This window comes from Oncorhynchus gorbuscha, linkage group LG23 (assembly GCF_021184085.1).
Source record: "Oncorhynchus gorbuscha isolate QuinsamMale2020 ecotype Even-year linkage group LG23, OgorEven_v1.0, whole genome shotgun sequence".
In the NCBI taxonomy this organism is placed as follows: domain Eukaryota; kingdom Metazoa; phylum Chordata; class Actinopteri; order Salmoniformes; family Salmonidae; genus Oncorhynchus; species Oncorhynchus gorbuscha.
In genome coordinates, this window is record NC_060195.1 from 55,245,360 (window position 1) to 55,260,219 (window position 14,860).

The window sequence follows — 14,860 nt, forward strand, 5'->3', positions numbered from 1 at the left end:
CAGCATAATTGGAACTCCTCCGTATACCTATTAAAAGGTGCGAGGTGCATTGTAGACTGCAGATGCCCATCCAGGCTGAAATTTGGCACCACATCACCAGAGTGAGTTCAGCGGAGAACCACAAGATGGTACTGTGGATATCTGGTGGATATTTGGGGATGAGACAAATTGGGTAAAATGCGCTTGCTACTGTTTTGAACATTCGCCTTAAAGAATCCTGCTATGTTCTGCTACCTTGCACACTGGAAACCCTTTTATAAAATTGTATCTCGGTTCCATTCTAGTGAGCCATTTAAAGATGTTTAATCTTTGGGAAAGCTAGATATCATATTCTCATGTCTATGTAGGCAGTAACCTACAGTACGTAGGTGGGAAAGCATGAGAGAAGGCTGTCACTCTCCTATGAAGGATTCGTCAAGCTGTCTTCAAGTCTATTCCACCAACCCCTTGCCTTCCGCCAGATTACAAATCGGCGTGCGCTATTCAAATTGACACTGAGAATAACATTATAGACATGGTTATGAATGTAACAGGGTTGAACAGTATTATTTGTGATGAACGAAATGTCAAAATTTGAATATTACGTCAAAATAAAGGCAATCACAACCAATACATTCAATAGGTTACACCTGTTCCCCAGTACTACAGTATTACATGCATGCATTTTGATTAGATGTGATGGTTGACTGAAAGCTTTGGAGAGGCATCCGGTCTCAACCCAAATACTTATTGTAAATAATTGGTCTAAATTGTCATAACACATTATAAGTGTATTTATGCACAAAATACGTTATAAAGAATCATAGGTATGTTCTTTATGGAAAGTTTGACCAAATAGTCCTACCTACTTTTGACATTATTTGAACATTAGGCCTATTTCAAATACACTTGACTTATTTGGAGTGACACACTGTTGTCATAGCTCTCCCAGTTGGTGACATCATTATAGGCCTATTTGAGTCAGTCAGTCAGGCAGGCCTCCCCATCAGAAAATAAGACATTTCATTCACAATTGGGAGACGTTTTACCTCGCTAGTGCAATTGTCATCAGGAATAGGCCTATGGGTGACAGGCCAATGGGTGACAGGCCTATGGGTGACAGGCCTATGGGTGACATCCTGGTTATAATATGGCATAAGTGTCAAAATAGAATGTAGGCCTGCCTATCCACATATTCTGTGCAGCATTTCAATTTGGAATCCAATGTTAGGCATAGTCATTCACTGCAAGACTGCATCAAACAACTGTATTATTATAATATACAATTATACATCCTTTCGCTAACATTTTTCTCCAAAGTGACTATTGTGCCTGCATACATTTTTGTATGGGTGGCTACAGTGGGAATCAAACCGACAACTCTGGCAAGTGCCATGCTCTACCAACTGAGCCACACAGTGTTTACCCTACCGAAGTAAAGTTCAATAGTTCAACAACTTTGTTCCATGTATCCATGTATATTTGGACGTTACCGGAACACACATTTGACCCATGTCCGCTGGCATGGTTACACAGAGCAAGGTTATTACAGTATCACAACGTCATGATCTATCCTTATCGAATCGTTCCTGTTTAAATAAAAACAAATGTCTGCTCGGACCAAGTTCAACATGAATTGTCAACAAAACTCTCATTACAAATGACGCACACGCACGCACACGCATGCACATACACACACACACTTTTTTCCAGTGTGGGCTCAGCGGTTGACAATACCTTTGTGTTCAGTACTGTCACCTTTGATAAATATCATTCCTTTATTGGTTGTCAAGGGGTCTCTGTTGGCCCTCTATCTCGTTTTAGTCAGGGAGGAAGTCTGGCTTCCTTTCTATTGTGCAGTGCTTATCACCATCTTTAAGAGGCCAGTGAAAGATGTCCTGTATGTGCGTCATGAGAAGGTCAAGTAAAGTTCACGTTGAGTTTTGTTTTGGGCCCGTGTCCGAAATGGCACCCTATTCCCAATGTGCCCTGGTCAAAAGTAGTGCACTATATACGGAACAGGGTACCATTTTAGACGTCGCCTATTGATGTTATTTTTTGGTCCGTTCAAGGACATTGGCACCTGAAGAGTGTTACAAGATTTTCTACCGGCTACCTACTTCAGTGAGGAGATACATCTCCCTGAACCACATGTTTTGGAAGAATTAAAATGCAAATGATGGATTCAGGCTTTATTGAAATTCAAAATCATTATCTCTTGTAATCTTACCGAGAGTGCGAATAGTATGCCCCATCTCTCCCATCTCTTCATATTCCATCTCTCTCCTTTTCTCCTCACTCTCTCTCTTTATTGTGTGTTACTGGTAAGGAGGCAGACTGGAATGTATTGCATTTATACAGGAACTGCTGAAATATATGAACATAGTCCATTCCATCTTATTATTTCCTCAATCAACATTAAACTGGACCATATTCTTGGATCACATTCTTTATCCTGTCTTTTGTTAAGATTCTGGTTCTGTTTCGCACGTGAAACTTTTACTTATTTATTGAATTATTCCATTCTTGATTTCAAACAGAATATATGAAGTCAACTATGGCAGTTAGGCATCGGGATGTAATCCCCCCTGGCAGTGTGAGTACCATTGTCATGCTGTGTTACGAGAGTGGGAAAGTAATTCATCGACGTCCCTGATTTGACTAGCAGACCACCATCGTCTCAGTCTCAACCCCATCCGAGGGCATGTAGGGGAATGAGGCTCCGAAATGAAATTACCTGCTGCATGCATAAGCCATCTGCTTCTGACACAAATGTCTGTGAGAGGCTTCTTAACCGTCCAGCTCTCCTATTCATGAGGCTTCACACATAAGCTCCTTGGTGGACTAAAGTACCCTAAGAGAAATAATCTACTCAGTAGACTGGAGTATATTCCCCCCCTTGCTTGGCTATGATACTACTAACAGAATACTGATAGGTTATATTGAAGTGTAGGAGGACCTAGGTTGGCTAGTTTTGTGAATGAGGTGCTCTAGATTTATATGGATAACCACGAGGAAATGTTTCCTACACTATGTAGTGATTAGGCACCTTCTCATATGAAAAAAAAATACTATAGTGTATATACTATGGTAGGAATACAACTGTAGTGTTTGAGGACTTTACTGTAGTATTCACTGTAGTGTTTTTGCGACTGAAGTCCTCAAAAACACTACAGTGAATACTGTAGTATTTACAGTTTACTATAGTTTAAATACTGTAGTAAAAAAAGAGTCGTATGTACTATAGTAATTACTATAATGTTTTTTTGGACTATAGTGCGGTATACTGTAATATTTACTTGAGTGTGTTTGGGGACATTACTGTAGTATTTAGTATAGTGTTTTTGTTTTATTATATTTTACATAGTAGTCGGGGGCTTTTTCCTAGAGGAAACCTACTGGAGAAATGCCAAACACTGTATGCACATTTTTGGGATATGGGAGAGGGGAGTGGGTAGGGTATATGCCAATTAAATACTGTCATATTTACTATCGTTTTTTATAGTGTTTTTGCAGACATTTCTGTAGTATTTACTATAGTTTTTTTGTGTATAATACTGTAGTATCCAACAGTACTAAGTACTATAGTACACATGATCAAGGGATACTACAGTGTGTAGTAAGGTAATCTACAGTATCCTACAGTTAACTACAGAATTCTATAGTAAGTACTGTAGTATTCTATAGAAACTGAAAATATTTTTGTTGTGTGTGTAGTGACATTTTGGACGGCATCCCTTTTCTCCCCCCTTTTCCAGAAGTGTGTACTTGCAGACATCCTGTCGTGAATTTGCAAGCATTGGATTGCTGTAATCATTGGCTAGAGAGTTTCCACCATTGTTAACTCCATAATGGCAAGTGTGCAAGTGCACACTTTGGGAAATGGGTTGAGAATCATCGGGATGCAGCCTTGGAGTTTTCTTTTATTGAAACTGCTGCTATGTGCAACATTATCCTGACCATAACGATGACGTGACACAACGAAATAAAGCAGTTTGACAATATAGTATCTCTGTTGTTGATTCTACTCGAAACCACACTTTTATGTTGTTGTCTTTTCCAGGCTATTGATTTGTTAGAAAGATACAATTTCATGCCTTGCATCTCTTGCACATTTTGATTATACACAGAGGGGACTTTTAGTGATATATTTGCTATATGCTCAACAAGTGGACATCTATTGGAAGGGATTTGGAAATCATACTGTATGTAGCCTTTGATGTGTTGAGGATTAATTTACATGTCCCATTCTGTCTTCCCTGCAGGGTAACCAACCAAGCTGGAATTGGGTCGACGAGCAAAGACATCTGGAGACAAATACAGGCACGGCTCCCGACCAACAATCTATAAGTAGACCCACTCTCTTAGGATGGGGGGCACCGAGTTGCACAAAGCTGCTCTGATTGGCTGGGGCTCTGTCTGTCAGTTGACAATCACAGCCTGAGGAGCAGGTTACTGGTCTGGGAGCTGTGGGGGGGTGGGAGAGGAGTTCCAGAATTTCCAGGACCGCAATCTGCTTGGCTGACCGCAGCAGGAGCATGTTGAGAGGAAACATACCAGTGGGAAGCAGTACCTCTCCATGGAGCTCTGGAGGAGCCAATATGGCCCATGGAATGGGGACGGTCTACCTATCCAAGGTCTATCTTCTCTTATGGATTGGCTTCCTGTTAGAGTCTGTTTGTCTGCTGGTCGTGGCTCAGACCCCAGTCCACCCTGTTGTCACCACGAATTACGGGAAGCTGCGGGGGTTAAAGACGACGCTGCCCAATGAAATCCTAGGGCCCGTGGAGCAGTACTTGGGGATCCCGTACGCTTTGGCCCCTACAGGGGAGAGACGCTTCCAGCCCCCCGAGCCTCCCATGTCCTGGCCTGGGATCAGGAATGCTACCCAGTTCGCCCCTGTGTGTCCACAGTACCTGGAGGAAAAGTTACTCAACGATATGCTGCCGGTGTGGTTCACAGCGAACTTGGATACAGTGGTAACCTATATGCAGGACCAGAACGAGGACTGCCTGTATTTAAACATATACGTGCCAACTGAGGATGGTATGTCACACCTTGATTAACACAAATATCTTGTTATCCTCTGTCTGCCTCTGTGTTTGCTTTGGCATTTCACTTTGCAGGTCCATTTGTTCTGAAGCAGCTCTAAATTGGCCGGGATAACTTCTTGAACAAGAAACGTTGGTGCACTTTTGATCAAAGTGCAGAATGCTTTTTTTGACTGAAGGCTTGAAATGAATGTGGTCTAATAGAGAGAGAAAATAGATATTTAGACCTCCCTACTGTCTGGGGGCGTAGGATGTCCCACTCCTGTCTATTCTATTCTGTAGCAGTTAGCCTTCTATCCTGTTGATAAGGTGCAGTGCAGAGTGAGCACTCCTGACTCGGAGTAGTCCTGACACTTACACCACTGATGTAATGCACTTACCCCCTTCAGGCCCCACTATCAGACACCTACAGCAAGATAAAATAAAACGAAGAGTTGGTTAACTTAGCGCAACTGGAACACAGATGTTGAAGGTCGAACATGAACTGTTGCTGGGCTGTCGCCGTCTCTTCTGGAGAGACAGACTCTTTCTGGTCTATGAAGGTCAATGTGAAGAGAATTCTCTAATGTATTCATACCGAACTCTACACCTCTCTATGCTACATTTAGTCTGAGCTCTTGCTAGATTAAATACCACAGGAGGGGATAGATAATCTGACAATCCCAGTCCGGATGCACAGCCTGGGTCGTTACTCCGACATACTATTCCACAATCTCTAGAGACTTTTTGAAGAAAAGTTATTATAAATCACTGACATGAACTGAAATCCCTGTGTACTTTTTTTTTTCATTTTACATGTAGGCAATTGGACTCAAATACGTAGGATGTCCAAGTTTATCCATTATATCCAGTCAATTCTGTTGTAGTGTAGCATTAGCAATAATGTGATAGGAAAGCGACGTAGAAGTGGAGTGGATGGACCAAGGGTTAGGATTCTTGTGGACAGACAGTGCTGTTGTCTATCCATTGGTTTAGCGGAGGCATCTGAACTCCTTGGTCTTTGTATTGGTGGTATTAGACCTTCAGGTGATATAACTAGCCTCAGGTATCTTTCATTTGGATACATTATGCCTTCTAACCTGAATTCATAGATGTCAATTACAGAATGAAGGCAGTTTCAGTATCAGTATATTACGATACGTTTGCTGGCATTAAAATGTATGAATGCAGAACATGAATGTTGATGTATTGAAATCAACTGACCTAAAGCTACAGTTCTTAGCTTAATGTAATTGGCCTGAAGGAAAAACTCAACAGCTCTTCTTCTCTCCTCTTCTCTCTCCATATTTTTTTTTTGTCCTGCATCCCAAATGGCACCCTATTCCCTACACAGTGCACTACTTTTGGCCAGGGCCCTATTCCCTACTACATGGCAAACGTAGTGCACCATTTGGGACACAGACTCTGTCTCCTCTTGAGGAGTCAGTCAGTGCTTCATGGAAGACATCTCTCTCTCCCTGTCCTGTTCATCTTCTCCTCCTCCATACTGCCCGGCTGCCCGTCATCCTTACAGACAGTGTTGGCCTTTTCAAATCCCGTGTAACGTGGAGACATCCTGCCAGCCCCGGATCAGGAAAGAGGATTTATAGTTTTATAGTTGTCCTCTTGAAATGGACTGACGGATTAAGAAAAGGCCCTCCATCGTGTCGTCTGATTTAAGTGCAAAAGACTACGCCATATATGGTTAAGTCTTGTATCACGACACAAAGGCGAGACCCAGATGCAGACACAGGAGGAAGGTGGTTTGTGCTCTGGTATTTACTATAATCCAAGGGATAGACAAAAGGCAGGTCGGGGACAGGCAAGCACTCATAGCCAGGGCAGAGTCCAAAACGGCACAGGGCGGCAAGCATGCTCGAGGTCAGGGGCAGGCAGAGGGGTCAGGCAGGCGGGCTCAGAGTCAGGACAGGCAAGGGTCAAAACCAGGAGGATGAGAAAAAAAAGAGACTGGGAAAACCAGGAGCTGAGAGAAAAATGCTGGTTGCCTTGGCAAACAAGACAAACTGTCACAGACAGATAGAAAACACCGGTATAAATACCCAGGGGATAAGTGGGGAAGATGGGTGACACCTGGAGGGGGGTGGAGACAAGGACAGGTGAAACAGATCAGGGTGTGACATATTGATAACCTGCACAAGTTCTGTTCTTTTGTATCCTTTTTGATTGTGCAGTGTGGGTGGTGAATGCCATTTTGTCTAGCAGGGGTTGGCTTGTGAAAAGTGGCACATTTAGGATTGTATTTTAATGCCAGAGCTACTTTAATTTTGGATGCTATGTTTGTCTGTGCAGACAAAAAGCTGCAGTGTCTCTGTGTGTGTTTGTGTGTGTGTGCGTGCGTGCTAGCTCCTGGAGCTGTTGCTGGAGCTGGCTCTATCTGCCTCTGCAGTGGCTGCAGACTGAGTACTACTGCGGAGACCCGCAAGGTGATCCTGTTTTATTGTGAATTAATCAGAGTGAATATGGAGCCTCTTGAGGGCTCTTCTGGGTGAGAAGACAATACCACAGCAGGGCCGCGTCCCAAATGGCACCCTTTTCCCCTATGTAGTGCACTACTTTTGACCAGGGCCCATAGGGCTCTGGTCAAAAGTAGTGTACTATGCAGAATGCATGCTAGGCCTCATCTCTTTCTCCCTCCATCTTTAATTATGAACACCGTCCTACATTAGTTCTGTTTTAGTATTCAACACTGGAACAGAAATAGAAAGCAGAAATTACAATAAATCTACTGCTTGTTACCTTCATGTGTGCTCCCAGAGATAATGGCCTCTCTACAATTCAATGGCGAGCTGTGATTTATCAGATCTTTGTTGGTTATAGGAGTGTATGGCTGTGGCCCACACCTTTGCTACAGTACATCCAAAATGAGCCCCTGTTCCCTATATACGGTACCGGGCTCTGTTCATGAGGCTCTGGTCAAAGGTAATGCGTTCTATAGGGAATAGGGTGCCGTTTGAGACTCACGTCCATCAATGGGATAGTGCAGCAGATAACTTGAATGATTGTATTTCATTATGAATCCAATTCTCCTTTGCATAGAAACACAGGAGGGAGAAAAGCTACAGTACATTGAAGAAAGAGAACAAATATATGGACAGGGCATGAATGACAGCTCAATACAGTATTATAGTAGGTTTACCTTGCTCGAATGCTTTTTCTTGTGTGAGTGGCTTGTGTAAGAGAGAGCTGTGCTCTTGGGTCCTTCCCAAATGGCACCCTATTCCCTATATAGTGCACTACTTTTACCAGGGCCCATGGGGAATGTCCACTAAAAGGGAATGGGGAGCCATTTGGGACGTAGGCCCTTCACTGAGCATAAGTAGCCTGCCAATGCCAGTTGGGTTCACAGCACTGGAGCCTGAGCTATTAGCTTCCAGTCTGTCTGTTGTGAGTGTGTGATTCAGACAGCCAGTCATATGCATGAGGAGAGGCAGGCTGAGAGGGGACAATATCTCCAGGCTAGGTCATGAGGCAGCACAATTGTGCCACAGAGGGCTCTGGTCAAAAGTTAGTGCACTATAAGGACTAGAGGTCGACCGATTAATTAGGGCTGATTTCACGTTTTCATAACAATTGGTAATCTGTATTTTTGGACACCGATCATGGCCGATTACATTGCACTCCACGAGGAGACTGCGTGGCAGGCTGACTACCTGTTATGCGAGTGCAGCAAGGAGCCAAGGTAAGGTGCTAGCTAGTATTAAACTTATCTTATAAAAAACAATCAATCTTGACATAATCCCTAGTTAACTACACATGGTTGATGATATTACTAGTTTATCTAGCTTGTCCTGCGTTGCATATAATCGATGCGGTGCCTGTTAATTTATCATTGAATTATAGCCTACTTCGCCAAACGGGTGATTTAACAAGCGCATTCTTGAAAAAAGCACTGTCGTTGCACCAATGTTTACCTAACCACAAATATCAACGCCTTTCTTAAAATCAATACACAAGTATATATTTTTAAACCTGCATAATTAGTTAATATTGCCTGCTAACATTAATTTATTTTAACTAGGGAAATTGTGTCACTTCACTTCTGCGCAACAGAGGCAGGGTATATGCAGCAGTTTGGGCCGGCTGGCTCATTGCGAACTGTGTGAAGACTATTTCTGCCTAACAAAGACAGCCAACTTCGCCAAACAGGGGTGTCACGCCTTGGTCATTGTATTTTGTGTTTTTGTTATATGTTTGGGTAGGCCAGGGTGTGACATGGGTTTATATGTTGTATTCGTATTGGGGTTTGTATTATTTGGGATTGCGGCTGATTAGGGGTGTGTCTAGTTAGGCTTGGCTGCCTGGGGCGATTCTCAATCAGAGTCAGGTGCTTGTCGTTGTCTCTGATTGAGAACCGTATTTAGACAGCCTGACTTTCGCGTTGTATTTGGTGGGTGTTACTCTGTAACTCTTTCGTCTGTTGAATGAAGAGAGTCAGACCGAAATGCAGCGTGTAGGTTATTCATGACTTTAATGAAATAAATCGCCGTACATGAAATAACTGAAATAAGAAAACAACAAACGAAACGTGAAACTAATTACAGCCTATCTGGTGACTGCAACACAGAGACAGGGACAAACACCCACAAAATACAACGCGAAAGTCAGGCTGTCTAAATACGGTTCTCAATCAGAGACAACGACAAGCACCTGACTCTGATTGAGAATCGCCCCAGGCAGCCAAGCCTAACTAGACACACCCCTAATCAGCCGCAATCCCAAATAATACAAACCCCAATACGAATACAACATATAAACCCATGTCACACCCTGGCCTACCCAAACATATAACAAAAACACAAAATAGAATGACCAAGGCGTGACAAGGGGATGATTTAACAAAAGCGCATTTGCGAAAAAAGCACAATCGTTGCACGACTGTACCTAACCATAAGCATCAGTGTCTTTCTTAAAATCAATATGCACAATACACAGAAGTATGTTTTTTCAAAACTGCATATTTAAGTTAAAAGAAATCCAGGTTAGCAGGCAATATTAAACTAGGGAAAATGTGTCGCTTCTCTTGCGTTCATTGCACACAGAGTCAGGGTATATGCAACAGTTTGGGCCACCTGACTCGTTGCAAACTATTTTGCCAGAATTTTTACGTAATTATGACATTGAACATTGAAGGTTGTGCAATGTAACAGGAATATTTAGACTTATGGAAGTCACCCGTTAGATAAAATACGGAACGGTTCCATATTTCACTGAAAGAATAAACGTTTTGTTTTCGAAATGATAGCTTCCGAATTTGACCATATTAATGACCTAAGACTCGTATTTCTGTGTGTTATTATGTTAGAATTAAGTCTAGGATTTGATATTTGATAGAGCAGTCTGACTGAGCGGTGGTAGGCAGCAGCATGCTCGTAAGCATTCATTCAAACAGCACTTTTGTGCGTTTGCCAGCAGCTCTTCACTGTGCTTCAAGCATTGAGCTGTTTATGACTTCAAGCCTATCATCTCCCGAGATTAGGCTGGTGTAACTGATGTGAAATGGCTAGCTAGTTAGCGAGGGGCGCGATAATATAATTTCAATCGGGGACGTCACTCGCTCTGAGACCTTGAAGGAGTTGTTCACCTTGCAGAGCGATGTCTAACGATGCTTCGAGGGTGGCTGTTGTCGATGTGTTCCTGGTTCAAGCCCAGGTAGGGGTGAGGAGAGGGACGGAAGCTATACTGTTACACTGGCAATACTAAAGTGCCTATAAGAACATCCAATAGTCAAAGGTATATGAAATACAAATGGTATAGAGAGAAATGGTCCTATAATTCATATACTAACTACAACCTAAAACTTCTTACCTGGGAATATTGAAGACTCATGTTAAAAGAGACCACCAGCTTTCATATGCTCTCATGTTCTGAGCGAAGAATTTAAACGTTAGCTTTTTTACATGGCACATATTGCACTTTTACTTTATTCTCCAACACTTTGTTTTTGCATTATTAAACCAAATTGAACATGTTTCATTATTTATTTGAGTCTAAATTGATTTTATTTATGTATTATATTAAGTTAAAAAAGAAGTGTTCATTCAATATTGTTGTAATTGTCATTATTACAAATAAATAAAATACATTTTAATAAATTGGCTGATTAATCGGTAACGGCTTCTTTTGGTCCTCCAATAATCGGTATCGGTATCGGCGTTGAAAAATCATAATCGGTCGACCTCTAATAGGGATAGGTGCCTATTTAGGAAAGAGGAAGAGGGCTCTGGTCAAAAGTAGTGCACTATATGGAATGGGGTGCCATTCGCGATTCAGCCTTCAAAGACGTGCACCACTACAAACCTTGAATAACTCTGCATGCTCTCAGTTTTCCCTTGGACTTTAACAAGGGAAACCAACAAACTAAGACTCGATTCTTTTTTCATCTGTTCTGACAGATGTGCTGGGTGTCTGTCTGATGGTCGTAAAGTGAGTGTGTGCACGAGTGCATGCATGTGTATGTGCACGTGTGTGGGTGTGTGTATGGACATTCTGTACGGGACAGATGTGGGAGTTTATGCTTTGCTGCGTTAAACTGACATGGCCACTTGCCTTTGTTTGTACAGCTTGAGATACCGTTAACTGTGAGATTACAGGCCTGTTCAGTTGTGTGTGTGTGTGTGTGTTGTGTTAAGCCTTAGGTCTCATTATGTACCAACCAGCTAGCGATCTAGCGCCTCAGAGACACCAGACCAACATAGTGTCAAAACAAACAGTTATCATAGCAATATTTGTTGCTTTTTTTAAATGAGATAATATTTTAATTGGTACTAGGATGCAATCCAAATGGCATCCGATACCCTGTATAGTTAACTACTTGTCACCAGGGCCTATAGGGCTTTGGTCAAATGTAGTGCACTATATAGAGGATAGACCCTTCTGGAAAGACCACATGAATTTCACATGAACACGTGAAGTGTTCCAAAAACACATGTTTTCATGTGATCACGTGATCTTATGTGAAGTTATTGTGATAACGTGACAACATGTAAAGCGACACTGTGAAACTACATTTAAAAACTACGCGTGAAAACATGTGATCACATCCCACTGGGCACAGATGTCAACTCAACGTCTATTCCACACGGGTTAAAATGACACGGAAACAACACTGGGATACAAAGTGTTCCAAAAAAAGACGTTTTCACATGTCAAATCATGTGTTTTTTTTCTGGAAGGCGGGTGCAGTCTGAGACCAGCAAAGTGGCTACTCAATGTTACAGGATGCTACTCCTGTCTCAGCTGTCTTAATCTTAACGATCATCGTTATTACTCTGATGGGTCTGTCAGTGAGTCAATCTGTAGTGCTTATCTGAGAATTAAGTCTATTATCAACCAGGTATTCTCACACCACAGCAGGCTAACGGTCCAGTTGAAGATCTAGCAATGGCTAATCACGTCATCTAAATTTAACAACACGTCCACCTCAAACAGCATAAGACCCCAATCAGACCCCTGTAGATAACGGGTCTAACACTACCTGCACATGACAGTGCAGAAAATATTACAACCCTTTTAATCCCTGTATTCATAAATCGCACAGTGTCTCTAAGGCCATGAGGTCATAACACTACTAAATCAAATAAAATGTCATGTGTCACATGTGCCGAATACAACAGGATGTACCAGTGACTAGAACCATTCAACGCTGGTCTGACCAATCAGAATCCATGCTTCAAGATTGTTTTGATCACACTGACTGTTTTGATCACACTGACTGGGATATGTTAAGGTCAGCCTCAGAGTACAACATCAATATATACGCTGACTCAGTGAGTGAATTTATAAGGAAGCGCATTGGAGATGTTGTACCCACTGTGACTATTAAAACCTACCCTAACCAGAAACTGTGGATGGATGGCATCATTCGCACAAAACTTAAAGTGTGAACCACCTCATTTAACCATGGAAAGAGGTCTGGGAAAATGGCTGAATATAAACAGTGTAGTTATTCCCTCTGCAAGGCATTCAAACAAGCGAAATGCCGGTAAAGGGACAAAGTGGAGACGCAATTCAATGGCTCAGACATGAGACGTATGTGCCAAGGTCTACAGGAAATCACGGACTACAAAAAGAAAACCAGCCACGTCACGGATACCGTGACGCTTTGACGCTTCCAGACAAACTAAACACCTTCTTTGCCCGTTTTAAGGATAATACAGTGCCACCGTTAAGGCCCGCTAATTAAGGATCGGTGTCCCGCTAGCAGGACAACTTCCAGTGAAACTGGAGGGCGCGTAATTCAAATATATTCTAATAGTTAGTATGGATTTTAAACATTTAGGTACATATAAGTGTCTTATATAGGCTGAAAGCTAAACCTTTTGTTAATCTAACTGCACTGTCTGATTTACAGTAGCTATTACAGCGAAAACATGCCATTCGATTGTTTGAGGACAGCACCCCACATCAAAATAATTTTCCACCGGCACAGGTTTCATACATTCACATATAAAGATGAAATATTCACTTACTTTTTTGAAATTCTTCCACTGATTTGTCATCCAAAGCATCCAAGCTATAACATGTAGCGTCGTTTTGTTAGATAAAATCCTTCTTTATATCCCAAAAAGTATGTTTAGTTGGCGCAATCGATTGAAGTAATCCACTCATTCAACTTGCAGAGAAATGAATCCATAAATCTACACCTAAACTGTGTTTCAACAAGTCAAAATATGTTTCTATTTACTCCTCAGACACCCTAAAATGTAATCAAACTATAATATTTTTTTCAGAAAGAAGTATGTTCAATAGGAAACCGATTTTAGCAGGTGAGCAACTTCATCATGGAGCGCAAAGACACAGATTTCCAAGTGTGTCATCATACAAAAAGTGTTATTTCTTATTCGTTTTTGAAGTTACAAGCCTGAAACGTTGATCATAGACTGCCTTGTATAGACCTTGAAAAGACCATAGACCTTGTGAAAGCCATGGAAATTGCATCCAGGGAGCTATTTTACAATATGAGCCTTCTCTTGCTTTTCCAAGAGGATATCTCATTTCTAAAATAATGTTTTTTCTTTGGATTTTCTCTTACCATATCTATTGTGTTATATTCTCCTACATTATTTAAACATTTCTACAAACATCAAAGTGTTTTCTTTCCAATGGTACGAATTATGTGCATATCCTGGTTTCAGGGCCTGAGCTACAGGCAGTTTACTTTGGGCACGTCATTCAGGCGGAAATTGAGATTAAAGGGGCCTAGAAGCTAACAAGGAGTGTGCCCCCCTCTCCTTCTCCGAGGCCGATGTGAGTAAAACATTTAAACATGTTAACGCTCGCAAGGCTGCTGGCCCAGAGGGCATCACTAGCCGCGTCCTCAGACCAGCTGCCTGGTGTATTTACGGACATATTCAATTGCTACCTAATATATATAATAATATATACCATTTAGCAGACGCTTTTATCCAAAGCGACTTACAGTCATGTGTGCATACATTCTACGTATGGGTGGTCCCGGGGATCAAACCCACTACCCTGGCGTTACAAGCACCATGCTCTACCAACTGAGCTACAGAAGGACCACAGTCTGCTGTCCCCACATGCTTCAAGATGGCCACCATTGTTCCTTGTACCCAAGAAGGCAAAGATAACTGAACTAAATGACTACCGCCCCGTAGCACTCACTTCTGTCATCATGAAGAGCTTTGAAAGACAAGTCAAGGATCATATCACCTCCACCTTACCAGCCACCCTAGACCTACTTCAGTTTACATACTGCCCCAACAGGTACACAGACGATGCAATCGCCATCACACTGCACACTGCCCTTTCCCATCTGGACAAGAAGGATACCTATGGAAGAATGTTGTTTGTTGATTACAGCTTAGCAT

At 42.0% G+C, this 14,860-nt stretch overlaps 1 protein-coding gene across 2 annotated transcripts in view; it reads left to right on the top strand.

Moving 5' to 3' along the window:
- The window catches only part of LOC124011490 (neuroligin-4, X-linked-like), a 74,524-nt gene that overhangs the window by 1,784 nt on the left and 57,880 nt on the right, over positions 1 to 14,860 (top strand). For both annotated transcript variants that reach the window (XM_046324920.1, XM_046324921.1), the window contains exon 2: positions 4,245 to 5,025. In XM_046324920.1, the coding sequence (XP_046180876.1) occupies positions 4,518 to 5,025 (508 nt within the window). In that variant the 5' untranslated portion in view covers positions 4,245 to 4,517. The remainder of the gene's footprint in view (positions 1 to 4,244; positions 5,026 to 14,860) is intronic.